The 13,734-nt window shown below is 42.7% G+C and overlaps 3 protein-coding genes across 4 annotated transcripts; 2 read left to right on the forward strand and 1 right to left on the reverse strand.

Moving 5' to 3' along the window:
• Positions 1-1,989: 1,989 nt before the first annotated feature.
• LOC109876154 (uncharacterized) lies at positions 1,990-6,287 on the forward strand. Its single transcript, XM_020468625.2, has 4 exons — positions 1,990-2,152; positions 2,903-3,703; positions 3,832-3,864; positions 5,242-6,287. The coding sequence occupies exons 1-4, from the start codon at positions 2,137-2,139 to the stop codon at positions 5,289-5,291; spliced, it is 900 nt and encodes a 299-aa protein (XP_020324214.1). The 5' UTR covers positions 1,990-2,136; the 3' UTR covers positions 5,292-6,287.
• Positions 5,127-10,770, reverse strand: osgep (O-sialoglycoprotein endopeptidase). 2 transcript variants are annotated; one of them, XM_031815449.1, is made up of 13 exons: positions 10,681-10,758; positions 10,487-10,529; positions 9,873-9,992; positions 9,648-9,767; positions 9,372-9,547; positions 9,125-9,220; positions 8,788-8,837; positions 8,615-8,693; positions 8,381-8,446; positions 8,111-8,201; positions 7,875-7,950; positions 7,587-7,685; positions 5,127-7,275 (listed from the first exon to the last, which is right to left on the reverse strand). In XM_031815449.1, exons 3-13 carry the CDS (start codon positions 9,985-9,987, stop codon positions 7,236-7,238), a joined length of 1,008 nt encoding a protein of 335 aa, XP_031671309.1. In that variant the 5' UTR covers positions 9,988-9,992; positions 10,487-10,529; positions 10,681-10,758; the 3' UTR covers positions 5,127-7,235. The 2 variants fall into 2 exon arrangements, with proteins under 2 accessions (XP_031671309.1, XP_031671308.1); XM_031815448.1 differs by having other exon boundaries at positions 6,512-7,328; positions 10,681-10,770.
• Positions 10,724-13,715, forward strand: apex1 (APEX nuclease (multifunctional DNA repair enzyme) 1). The gene is made up of 5 exons (XM_031815450.1): positions 10,724-10,844; positions 11,219-11,356; positions 11,492-11,658; positions 12,082-12,274; positions 12,390-13,715. Exons 2-5 carry the CDS (start codon positions 11,293-11,295, stop codon positions 12,902-12,904), a joined length of 939 nt encoding a protein of 312 aa, XP_031671310.1. The 5' UTR covers positions 10,724-10,844; positions 11,219-11,292; the 3' UTR covers positions 12,905-13,715.
• Positions 13,716-13,734: the final 19 nt, after the last annotated feature.

The following is a 13,734-nucleotide window of genomic DNA, read 5'->3' on the forward strand; positions in this document are numbered from 1 at the left end:
TACAGACTTAGTCAGGGACAGGTTGAAAATATCAGTGAAGACACTTGCCAGTTGGTTAGCGCATGCTCGGAGTACACGTCCTGGTAATCCATCTGGCCCTGCGGCCTTGTGAATGTTGACCTGTTTAAAGGTCTTACTCACATTGGTTGCGGAGAGCGTGACCACACAGTCAGTGTTACTTGCCTCGAAGCGAGCATAGAAGTTATTTAGCTCATCTGGTAGGCTCGTGTCACTGGGCAGCTCTCGGTTGTGCTTCCCTTTGTCATCTGTAATAGTTTGCAAGCCCTGCCACATCCAACAAGCGTCGGAGCCGGTGTAGTACGATTAGATCTTAGTCCTGTATTGACACTTAGGCTGTTTGATGGTTCGTCTGAGGTCATAGCGGGATTTCTTATAAGCTTCTGGGTTAGAGTCCCGCTCCTTGAAAGCGGCAGCTCTGCCCTTTAGCTCGGTGCGAATGTTGCCTGTAATCCATGGTTTCTGGTTGGGGTATGTACTGTGGGGACGACGTCCTCCATGCACTTATTGATAAAGCCAGTAACTGATGTGGTGTACTCCTCAATGCCATTGGAAGAATCCCGGAACATATTCCAGTCTCTGCCAGCAAAACAGTCCTGTAGTTTAGCATCTGCTTCATCTGACCACTGTTTTATAGACAGAGTCACTGGTGCCTCCTGCTTTAATTTTTGCTTGTAAGCAGGAATCAGGAGGATAGAGTTCTGGTCAGATTTGCCAAATGGCGGGCGAGGGAGAGCTTTGTACACGTCTCTGTGTGTGGTGTAAAGGTGGTCTAGAATTGTTTTCCCTCTGGTTGCACATTTAACATGCTGATAGAAATTCGGTAAAACTGATTTAAGTTTCCCTGCATTAAAGTCACCGGCCAACATAACTGATGTTGATATAAATGTTTGTCCTGTTTGTGAATTATGAGTGAACTGATTTTTTTTGTTATACTTTCAGAGGTCATAGATAGAGAGGAAGGTCCTACAGGAAGAAAGTTAGAGCATCAGAAGGCCAGAGACAGTGAGGAGATACGAAACAGTGATGGATATGTGAAAATGAGAGAGATTGGTAAAAGAAAGGAAGTGGAGGTAGAGGTTACAAAAATCTGTACCTCCTGTGATGAAATGCCCATCATGGTTCTGGAGAACCAAGGCAATGCTAGGCCTATGACAGACTCCCAGACTCCATTGAAGGGCAAAGGAAAGCAACAACATAGCCTTCCATACAAGAGAACGGAAGGACTTCAAGAGGAGATCAATTCAAAGGGTGAAATGCTTGAGGGTGGAAGACAAGTCAACTTCCCTGGGTGTCAGGCACAGAAACACAGAAGTCCGGGTGTGTTGGGTGATGTTGCAGGCTTCTGGAGAAAGGAGAAAAGAGTCCACAAGGAGAAAGACAGAGAGGAGAAGGACAGAGTGGGCCAGACATGGCGAGACCAGGGGGGAAATGGCAGGGAGCAATGGAATGGAGAGACAGAGAGGGGTGGAGTTGGTAGGAGTAGAAGAGCTAGACAGAGAGGAAACCAGTTGCTGCTTTTTTCTAGGCAAAAGCACAGCAACTGGAATGACTCTCATCCATCAGAGAGCAGCTGTGACTGGAGGAGCAGGGAGAAACATGTTGAGAGTAGGATGGATAGGCAGAGAGGTGAGAGGCCTCTGAAGAGGGAAAAGAGCTAAAGGAAAGAAATACATTGATGTGTGTTAAATAAATATTATTTCAGATATCAGAAATTGGATGGATAGGCAGAGAGGTGAGAGGCCTCTGAAGAGGGAAAAGAGCTCAAGGAAAGAAATACATTGATGTGTGTTAAATAAATATTATTTCAGATATCAGAAATTGGATTATAGAAGTTATTGGTAAATCCAGGCACATGATTCAGACAAAATGGAATCTATTAATATTATTCATCACTAAGACAAAGTATGTTATTTTTCCCTTTCTGCAAAGGGTTTGTGGGCGGGAAAACTATTTGATTAATATCCCTCCATTCGCGCTTCAATATCCGGCAAGGTTGAACCGTCACGGTCATTTCCACCTCCGACAGTTTCCGTGTGGGCTCAATCAAGACAACCGCTGTAAACAAACTTTCAGTAACGGTTTAATTCCAGAAGAAATACATTTAAACAAAAAGATATGCATATCAAAACAGGTGAGTTTTGGGTACCGGTAGCTATTAGCACATTACTTTGTGACTTTCTACTTTGCCAACGTTAGTAAAACGTTCTGAAATGAACACTCCCGGTACGGTGTGTTGGAGCCGGGGTGTTATGAAACTTATCTAACGTAATGTTAGCTAGCTAGCCAGGAAATTGTTTATTGTTCCAATGCATACTTGAAGACTAACGGTATGGCCGTATTATAGTATCTCCTGCTTAGTTATAAGTTACGATTTTAAATAAATTACGTTTCAGGTTAGCTGACGTTGGCTACTGTTAACGTTACATACACGTTGCTTTTCTGTTTCTTAGCAGACTAGCTAGCTAGTTAGCATGTGGTTGGTTGGCAAGGCAGTTGGATAAGGTTATAACGTTAGTTACATAGCTTTTTGCTTATATGACATACAACTTGCATAACATGGTTGTAAAGTAATTTAAGTGTCATTATACAATTTGCCACTGGATTTTTTTCTTCTGAATTCAGCTTAATCGGTAGCTAGCTAGGCCAGACGTGGCGTGCATTCTAGCGCTGCGTAGCTATGTGGCTAGCTAACGTTAGCTAGCCAGTTAACCTAAAGCCCCAACAAAACCTAACAAGTTAAGATGGGTACTTTGATAGTTAGCTAGTTAATAATTTCACCAATAAACCATAACATAAATGTGTAGTTTAAACTGTTTAATTTTTTTATATTAAATTATTAGGGGATTCTAACGATCGATCTTTGCCTTATATCTAACTTTAGGTACATGGGAGGCCAACACAGTGTGCGAGTCTGACACCCTGTGTGATCCTGCTGGCCTTGTGTCCTCCACCAACCCAGAGGCTCATATTGGCAACCGCCGCCTATCACCTGGGTCTGGCAACTGTGGTGGAGGAGGTGGAGGCTGCCCAACTGGGGTTGACCAGCAGCCCTGCCAAGCTTCACCCCAGACCCTCGAAGGCAACCTGAACGGACCCGCCCATGTACATGCCTTCACTTACCGTAGAGACAGAGATCGTAGAGGCCAGCACAAAGGCCGTGGCCCTCGCAGAGAGGGGCCCAGGGGGGCAGGGCGTGTAGCAGATAGGCCCCCGAAGCAGAGCCAGAAGGAGAGGTGGGTGGAGGACAGCCTGTCTCTACTCAAGCACCCACCTGCTTTTCCAGTGCAGGACAGCCCTGCCAAGCTGCAGCCAACCATCAGCTATGCCTCAAAAGTGAAGTCAGGGGCGGTGGGTGGAGTGCTGGAGGAGGAGGGCCGCCCAGCCATCGGTGTCCTGCTGCAGAACCAGTGGGGACTTAGTTTCATCAGTGAGGTCCTCCAAGCCACAGAGGGTTCAGTTCCCTCTCCTGCCCCCATAGCAGCACCTCAGCTCACATTTGGAGGTGAAACCGCCAACCCAACACAAGAGAGGCATCACATAGTCCAGGCCAGTGGTGAAATCCCAGTTCCTGTCACTACCTCAATCTCCATTGACCAGTACAGAGAAGAGGAAGCAAAGATCAATGGGAAGCTGCTTCTCACCTGTCACCATCTAAAGGAGGCTCTGCACTATCACACAATAGGTAAGGGCTGACGTGGTTGAGACCTCAATTATACATTAATGTATTATAAATGTTATTTTTCTGTGGCATCTGTCATAAAGTTGTATGCATCATATTATGAATCCTAACTATACCTTGTTCATTTTTAGAATGGAATGTCACCTGCAACAAACAGAAAGAAGGTGAGATGTTCATCAGGAAGGTCCATTATTAGAATTTGGACCGGATTCTCCATTCTCCACGCTGGGCATTAGAATCTCTGAAGCAGGGCTCATAATTGTAAAGGATTTTAAGATGTTTTCAGACCTCTAAAGTAGTCTAATGTCAAGAGAAAATCACATCCCACAACAACAGTGGTGTAAATTCAGTTTAGCTATATGCCTCCACCCCAAATTAATAGAAAATACGGTCACCCAATAAAACCAGGAAATGAAACGGTGCTCATCTTTTCCATTCATTTGGAGTTGTGGTGTATAGCTAGATACACACAACCACTGTCGTGGGACATGGTTTCATCTTGACATTACTTTCGAGGTTGGGGAAAAAACGAACAAACGTTACTTAAATTAAATGGTCTCTTTATTGGTTCGATTTGTTAAACGTTGTTATATTTTATCTCACCATAATATGTAAAAACACCCAATAATACAAGACGGTTTAAATACAGATGGAACGATGAGACTGATATATAAATATGAAGGATCCACTTGGACTATTGACCCATTGTTCCAATTTGAAACAACAGGCTGTGTGTGGTCTCTTGGTTTAGTTATAAAAAATCTTTGGTTTAAACGTGTAGAAGAATAAGTGCATTGAAGAACAATCTCTTTGTGAGGGCACAGTCATTGAATTTCACATTGTCTCTCAATTCCAAGCTACTTATGTTATCATTATCAACTGATTCCCCGTTGCTCTTCGGGGGGGGGGGGGGTCATATTTTTTAAATCAATTGCCACCTCCATTTTCTTAATGTTTATTTTTTAAGGAAGTTGTCTTGGCATAACTGGATGAATTTGGATGTTTCTCTGTCAAGACCTTCAGGTGAGGCTTGATATGATTTTAAGGAATCCCACCAGCGGAGTGTCGTCTGCATATTTAAAGAATCCATGGGCTGGGCCAGAGGCTTGGCAGTTGTACGCAACCTTACAGGGCTCCCTTGTTAACCTTTCTAGATGAAGAGATGGCAGGGTTAAATCTCACCGGACTACAGTTTACCAGCTTCTCAATAAGTAGATCGTGTTGAAAGCACTACTGAACACAATTTTCACTAGTCTAGTGAAAATTGTTTGTGGTTATTCAGCATGACCAGTAGGCAAATTGTATTGGATCTAGGGGAGATCCTACTAGTGACATCATTTAAACTTGCTGTATCTTGTCTGCAAAAACATTTGCATCATGCACCCTAATGGTTCTAAAGAAGGATACAACTTGAGATGTTTTTTTTAAATCTAGTGGGTTTCCCTTTTCAGAAGTCCTTGCTGCAGCCCCCAAGGGCTAGATTGTATGAGAGGTTTGACAATGCTGCCTGTCACTAAAGGCTGTCTTATTTTCTGTTTCAGATCCCAATAAGGTAGTTTGGTATAAGAACTCCCTGGACCAGCCAGCCTAGTGACGCATGGACCTGTCTGCCACAACACACACCCCCACACACACACCCACACGCACTCAGGTCGATGTCTTTACACAAAGCCACACTGAGACACTTTGGACTAACTCCTTGATGAGATCCACAACTAGGGACTTTTCTAACGCCTTCAAAGGCCTGCCTTAATGAATTGGACCTGGAGTTCCTATCGGCTCAAAATGATTCGTTTTAATGTCGTGTTGAGCTGGTCTTTTTTTAACAATCTTAAGAGCTGTCATTTTATTGTGAGGAACTGCAGTTTTATCAGACATTTTCTGTTTTGTCCTCTGTTGTAAGGGATCCGTCAAGCACTTTCTAATCTGTTGTGACCAATCCTTGGTACGCCTACCCTACCAGGTGTTTATTTTTTTCACAAATTTGAAAATGTGTTATACCTGCTTCATTTGACCGTATTTTACACGGGACAGATGTGTAATCATGTCTCCAGTTTACAGGGGTGCAGACAGCACAATAAGAAGGCACCCTTCCCCTGTCTGATCCTAATGCTGTTTTATTTTGTACCCTGATTGGGTGAATGTTACTCATGAATCCATATGATTACTCATGATCACACTAGCTCAGTTTTATGATTTGAAATATATAAAAAATACACTGGAGGATAAGTGAACAGTATTGCATAATGAAATTGAATGAACTTGACATGCCCCATGGTCTTACTGGTAATGCTCATACTTCATTGTTTTATCATTTTTACATATGATACATAAAACCCACATTATTATTTGCTTTGTTAATACGGACAAGTTTAAAATGTATTTACCTTTTTTTAATGTAAACTGAGGGCTTGACTATCCTTGTCGCTGAAGTTCAGCACGATTGAAATGTAAAGTTAATTTCCAATGTAGCCGACATGCAGTGTTTACCGTGAATGCAGTGCTGCTAACGTAAGAACATTGCCTTTCAATTTCTATGGTGCTGAACTACTGCAATACGGACTGAATAAAGCCCAAAAATAATTGATTGATCCTTGGACGACTTGATTGGATAAATGTGGAGTTACATGAGGGGGAGGGGAAATCTGTTGGGTCTTGAGTTCCAAATGTACCTACCTTTCTGCCTGAACAGCTTTAAATATGTGGGGAAAAGGCATAGTGCCCTCACCTCTGCTGGTGCAATGCACTGGGCTAGGGACCATAAGATCACAGGTTCTAATCTTGCTGATCCCCATCCTCGAAAAAGGTACATTTCAGCTTTCAGTGCAAAGCAAATTTTTATTTAATGTTAAGCCAATATTGCCACCTGTCAATGATTTTAGAAGGAATGATTTAAATGGTTTGATAATCCAGATCTGTTTACAGTTGTAAGAAATCTAGCTACATTACAACGCATCACTGACTATCTCCGGAGGTACTTCTTTTAATCGTATACACTTAAAAAATATATATTTGCACAATCAGAATGTTGACAAGATCAGGACACGTCAACACCAGGTATAAACGTGGCTATATTGTGGACTAGGGGCTGGATTAAATCCGTATCGCGGAATATCTGCATTATATTGACATTTAAAGGCATAGTTCCCCGCATTCGCGGAGACTTCATTTACGGTAAACTCTGCATATGTTGGCTCAATCAGAAATGACTTATTTAATGCGGATCTTCTGCGATACAGATTGAATCCAGCGCTAGAGAAAGCCAAAAAAGATCAAAAGATAAAGGTGTTTTCTCCAAATGCGGGAACATTGCCTTTACATTTCAATCACACTATAGCGCAGATTTTCTGCAGTCCGGATTTAATCTAGGCCTAAAATAATGAGTGTGGCTAAAAACTGTTGTGTTGAGTTCAGAATAATAGAAGTGAGGCATAGAATATTTCTACATTCTTTCCCTCAATCATGACACAACACAGCATACAATCCAGGTAAAGGGAAGGTGGATGCAAGTTGCAGCCTGTTGGGTAGTGAGCTGTCAATCTCTCCAGGTCACCTCCACTTCATCTGTTCTGTACCTGCCAACAACAATGTTTCTCTTGTCACTGGATGACAGCACAATATGGTAGACCTGTTGTCAAAAAATATCCAGTTAACATCTCAATACACTTTCGTAAAATAGACAAGAACTTCCTGTAACATTTTAGCTAAAAATTTTATGTAAAAGTAATCACTGTACAATAGAATGAAAGGGAATCATTGTACGGTACAATATAAATATGATAAGTCAGTGTACTGTATAATAGAATATGATCAAAGGGAATCACTGTACTGTACAATAGAATATAATGAAAGGGAATCATTTGAGTTGCAGGTATAGTGGAATTACCTTTGAGTGATCCATGAGTCTGACAGCTCAGTTGTCTGACCGGATCGGAACATCTCCCAGCCAGCCTGTGCAATCATTGCTCCATTATCGATACAAAAGCTGTGACACAACGAAACAGAATATCACATTTTAATAACAGGATGTACAAAGTTAAAGTACATTGTGAAATTAGCATCAACATAAGCCATTTTACTTGTATTAGTTCATAAATAATAAAGGTAAGCATTGAATGTCTTAGATACACTTGTCAGATCCCTTGTATTGAAAACGTAGTATGTAGAACCTTACCTCTCATCTGTAGCAAAGAGCTTTGCACCCCTCTCCTTGCACATGACTCCCATCATCTCCTGCAGACGCAGATTACCTACAGAGCAAAACCGTCATCAGCATTCCTGAAGGGTTGTGTTTGAGTTGTGCCTGTCCATAATGAGATCAGACAGATTTACATGATATTACATCTTATGTGTTTTAATGAATTACATTGGAGAGCCCACAACCCCCACAATGAAGTACAATTGACTTACAGCCAACGCCTCCAACGATGAGCACTTCCTGGGAGCTGCAGTGAGCCATGGCCCTCTCTGTGATCTCCACCAGCATGGAAAACAGGGTCTCCTACAGGACACACAAATAGTGAAGGATCATTACACAGTGGTGTGCTCTGACACCTCTCAGACTGTAAGTGATGCCACCATGTAGCTGCCATCATTCTGAAAGGGAAGGGTGTTGCCGTGCCTATGCAGGAAACAGGCTAACAACAATGCACTGGGGCAGTTTATTGCTTTTGTTCTGACCTGTAGGGAGAAGCACAGGTCTTCTGCTGTACACTGATTACATTTCAACATCTTCCCAGCTGCTTCCTGAAAGAAAAGGGACAAATATGAACACATCAAACATGCCCCCCTTATTATAACCACAGTCCATCTAACTATCCCAAAAACCCTGTCTCTCCCCGACAATGCTATGCAACCAAATGCAATGCAACTCAATGCAGAACTTAATTCCCACTTAAAGGCTCTGCATCTTACCTCGATATAGGATAGAATCCCAGAGAATGACACGTCCATCCCCTTCACCGTGTATGGAAGCTCCACATACTGTGTACCTCTGACAAAACAAACAGGAAATCAATGGTGTAAATATATACTTATGAAAACATCTACTGGCCGACTGCAATTCCAAAGAAAACACATGTACTCACTTCTTGGCCATCTGCTCAATGTTGTACCCAGGGCTGGGATCATTGGAAATCTGAGTACAAACCATTTTTATTAATGAGAATGGTAAAACAATTTATACAAGGTATAGTCCGAGTCCACAATAAATCTTAAAGAGGAGAAAAAAGGATGTTGCTATCTCGCTTTAAAAACAAGATGCATGAAAAGAGGAGCAAATTGAAAATGATATTCAGCAACTCTTGTAAGATGATGGAAGTGCGATGGAAGTGGACTACATGTTTCAGCATGTAGCCTTTATAGGAGCATTACTTAATCAGGTTTGTTTCAGTTTAGTCCCCTGAAGAGCCATGCAGAACTCACCTTTATCACCCTGGCAAACCTGTCCAGGCAGTTGCCCACTGCAATGTCGATGGTCTCACCAAATATCCTGTAGCGCCGCTCAGAGTATGCAATCACCTTCATGAGAAAACATTGCATTAGAGCACAACTAAACCCAGAAACCTCAGTTGAGACAGGTATGAGTGCTAACTAAGGGAAAACCCTAAGAACTCTCAAGTTGTGCGGGACATCCCAAGTCTGTCTTAGTATATATGTATGGGGGACTGACCTGTGTGTTACCTCCACTGACATAGAGCACAGTGGGGTTATTGGCTTGAGTGATGAGGCGGCCCATCTCAATGTGGCCAATACAGTGGTTAACACCCAGGAGAGGCTTCCCCCACAGCTGGGCCACTGTGCGCGCCACCAGAGCCACTGTCACCAAAGGGGCACCCATCCCTGGTCCTGGGGTAAATAATATCATGTTGGTGAAAACTGAATGGTACTACAGGTCAGGAAAGGCCACTTCAGCTTTATAGGAATCAGTGACATAGGAGTTCCTGACCCTTTGTGTATGCCACGCAATCAACGTCAGCAGGCTTCAGCCCTGCCTCCTCCAGCGCCTCCTTCAGAACTGTTAGGATGACACTGCGGTGATGTCTGGCTGTCTCACTAGGCAGGAACCCTGGGATGGAGAGTTAGTCTGTTACTGCAACTACACACATGAGCATTAGGACAAACGCAAGCCTTCAGTTTTCATTTGAGTCTACTTTGAATTCAACCAACTTGCCTTGACCAGGGGGTGTAATGTAGGTGCGTCTGGGGTTTGAGAGTACTTCCCCATCCCTCACAATGCCCACACCAATCTTGTTGGCACTACCCTCAAATCCAATCACTACAGTCATGTCAGCTAGAGAGTTTGATGGAGATGGAGAATTATAATGCATTTTTTTGTTTGTTGAATAAAATAAAAACTTGAGCACATTGAAAGAATGTCATAGCTATTGGTCTTGTGTGCATCTGAAAAAAATATGTTCAGAGTGCGATGACATTGCTACAAATACCAGAAACAGTTGCATACATCAGTTCATACAATAATAAACAGTGCAATTTCAACGACTAAAAAGTACAAGTGTTCTTTTATTTATTCTTCAAAAGCAATACGAAAAGTAGAACATAAGCACTAGAATATAGATACCAAAAACACTGTCATGTTTGGTTAAAACTATTAGAAGCATGATTAGTTAGCTAACACTCGGGTTGCACACCAGGTGGCGATCTAGATCTACAATCAATTATTCAGTTCAAATGCCAAAAAGGAAGGCACATTAAGAGCCAATTTCACGTGTTTTAAATGAAAAACATTATCATTTCAGATGAGAAAGCAAAAAGTTGAATACGAACCTTCCAGTTGCTGAGTATTTCGGGTTTCAGACAGTACTCTAGGCTGTGAGGACCCATAACAAGAGGTCGTTTGATGATTTCCTTACAGAATTGTATCTTTCACTGTATTGTATTAACCAAAACAATTGGAAGCTAATTGTAGACATTTCATGTTTGACGTAAACAAATACATAACATTCATAAAAAGCTGATACCTGGGGCGTTCACGGATTCAGGGTAAAATCCCATCAGGCATAATATAGGGCAGCCTACACCACATGCGTGTGTGTGACCATGTTCCTCAAACCCCACTGCTTTGTTTTGGAGGAGTGACTGTGCGACTGTGACACGGTTGAATCCTTTGTTGTGAAAACGCAAAGTAAGAATAGTTTGGGTTCTCTCTAGTTCAATTCTTAATTTGCAAAGAAGTAGTAGTAGCAGCATTAGTTGCATTCATTTTCTGCCAGATTTCTTGTGCACATTTTGCCCATTTATTCAGACTCGTTCGAGCCATAGGCCGCACATAAAGTTATGTATATGTCCTAGCTAACTAGCTTATTATCAAAGATTCGCCTGTTTTTGCAGTAGTTACAGAATTGATAAATGGATATGTGATACTGTAATGTAAACATCTTTATCACATATAGTAGCTATTGTGGTAGTAGCTGATGAGCTAAGTGTCGCTATTGTATTTGCTAAAGTGGCTGCTATAAATTAAGCTAATGACTAGATCATCTGCTTTTCTTTTCCCAGCGGCGACGCGTGTGTACTCGTGTGTGCGTGTTGTGTGTATTCGGGGCGTGTGTGGGATAAGAACGAGTGAAAGTATGTCGAAAAGAGCGAAGAAAAATGAGCAGGAAGCTGGAGATGGTGACCATGACAACGGCACAGGTGAGACAATTGATGTGTCCTGTTTTTTGCGATATGTATCTTACACTTACATTATGTCTGAAGCAGAACATAATACAAAAAAATACTGTTACACCAGTCTCATTTACCCCTCCTGTTTTCTCTGTCACCTTACAGCTCCCGCTGCCAAGAAAGGAAAGAAGGTCAAGGAACCAGAGGCCCCCATTCTGTACAGTGACCCTCCTGATAAGATGAACAGCAAAGATGGTCGTGCTGCTAACATGAAGATCACCTCCTGGAATGTGGATGGGCTCAGAGCCTGGGTTAAGAAGAAGGGCCTTGATGTGAGTTTGGGAACCACAGAGTCCAAAGCTGCAATACGACTTGGCATTGAGCTATAAAACAAGCCCCTTACCAACAATGCAGTTTTAAAAGTATAAGGGTTAGGGTTAATAAATAAAAATAAGTAGTTAAAGAGCAGCAGTAAACAACAATAGTGAGACTATATACAGGGGTACTGGTACAGAGTCAATGTGCAGAGGCACCGGTTAGTTGAGCTATAGTGCATAGAATTGTTAACTACACGTGAAATAAGTCCACACACTAGTTATGCAATGCATGAGATTTAAACATTGAGTGCGTATGAACTTCTGTTAAATACTATTGTCTGGTTCATTAATCTGCACAGTGGCTGCACCATTTTAAACACTGATAAATGGCAGTGCAATGTGAAGGAGCTGACTGGTTATTTTCCCCCTCTTGCCCAGTGGGTGCGTGACGAGGCCCCAGATGTGCTGTGCCTGCAGGAGACGAAGTGCGCTGAGAAGTCCCTTCCTGATGAAATCACCTCCATGCCCGAGTTCCCCCACAAGTACTGGGCTGGCTCTGATGAGAAGGAGGGCTATAGCGGGGTAGCTATGCTGTGCAAGACTGAGCCCCTCAAAGTTACCTATGGCATAGGTGAGTGAATGGCTGATCCTGGTTACTCTAGTTGGCTGTGAGTGTCTTATCTTTACCCATTGACTGTTCTCTCCAGGTGTCCTAGTTAACCTGCCTATCCCCAATCTGTCTGCAGGTAAAGAGGAGCATGATAAGGAGGGCCGTGTTATCACTGCTGAGTTCCCCACCTTCTTCCTGGTCACCGCCTACGTGCCCAACTCTGGCCGAGGCCTGGTGCGCCTGGACTATCGCAAGACCTGGGACGTGGAGTTCAAGGCCTACCTGAGCGACCTGGACAAGCGCAAGCCTCTGGTGCTGTGTGGCGATCTGAACGTGGCCCACGAGGAGATCGACCTGAAGAACTCCAAAGGCAATAAAAAAAACGCAGGCTTCACAGCAGAGGAGCGTGAGGGCTTCAATCAGCTGCTGGCTGCAGGCTTCACCGACAGCTTCCGCGAGCTGTACCCCGAGCAGGCCAACGCGTACACCTTCTGGACCTACATGATGAACTCTCGCTCTAAGAACGTAGGCTGGCGTCTGGACTACTTTGTGCTGTCCTCTGCTCTACTGCCAGGCCTTTGTGATAGCAAGATCCGCAACCAAGCTATGGGCAGTGACCACTGCCCCATCACTCTACACATGGTTGTGTAGATCAGTCTGGCCAAAGTGCTGGATCAATTGTTTCCCAGTTCAATAGTTTTGGCAGTGTGGCCATGCATTGTTTTCTCATGTTAAATGTGACCTAGGTGGCGGACCTCAGATGAAGTCATGGCATTCCCAACTACTGAAACTAATCTGTATGCCGGTGTGCACACTCAACATGAGTGAAACATCAGAACCTGGAAACACGTTTCTACTGAAACTGGGATTCTCAAATGAGTTTACTTGAACCTCAAATTGTATAAACTACCGTTGTCACAATTGTCCTGTCACCCATTTGAAGTGACTATTCAACACTGTGCTTTACTTTCCCACCCACACAATGCACTCCTAAGTGAAAACTGGTAACAAACTGCATAATCCCTGCAAGTTCTCTGAGGCACTGTGTTCTTTAAACATGTGAAACTGATGTTGGTGCTCAATAACTGCTAGTCTGTCATTGAAACATTGCTCCTTTGAAGGGAATGTGAGTCCTATTTTGTTCATTAATATTATATATAATGGTAATGAAGTCATTACCATTGAGTGAATATTGATAAATTAAATCATGGTACAGATTTATTAGCATGCAAATATTCAGACCCAGATTGATGGCCAGTATTAAGATTGTCAAATGGTTCAACCTCTGCAGAGCTGATATGAGACCAATGTCAGTGGTATCTCACCCCTTACTGCCAATGTCCGGAGCAAAGTTTCTAAGACATGCCTGTTTTGTAAAAAAAAAATTAAATCCCAAACCATAGCTTGAGTTTATAGATGGTAAATGTACCCATGCATCTAATAAAGTTTAGTTTTAAGTATGCTTGAGTTTCCTTTTTTTT

The sequence above is a fragment of the Oncorhynchus kisutch genome, unplaced genomic scaffold, assembly GCF_002021735.2.
Source record: "Oncorhynchus kisutch isolate 150728-3 unplaced genomic scaffold, Okis_V2 Okis09a-Okis19a_hom, whole genome shotgun sequence".
NCBI lineage: Eukaryota > Metazoa > Chordata > Actinopteri > Salmoniformes > Salmonidae > Oncorhynchus > Oncorhynchus kisutch.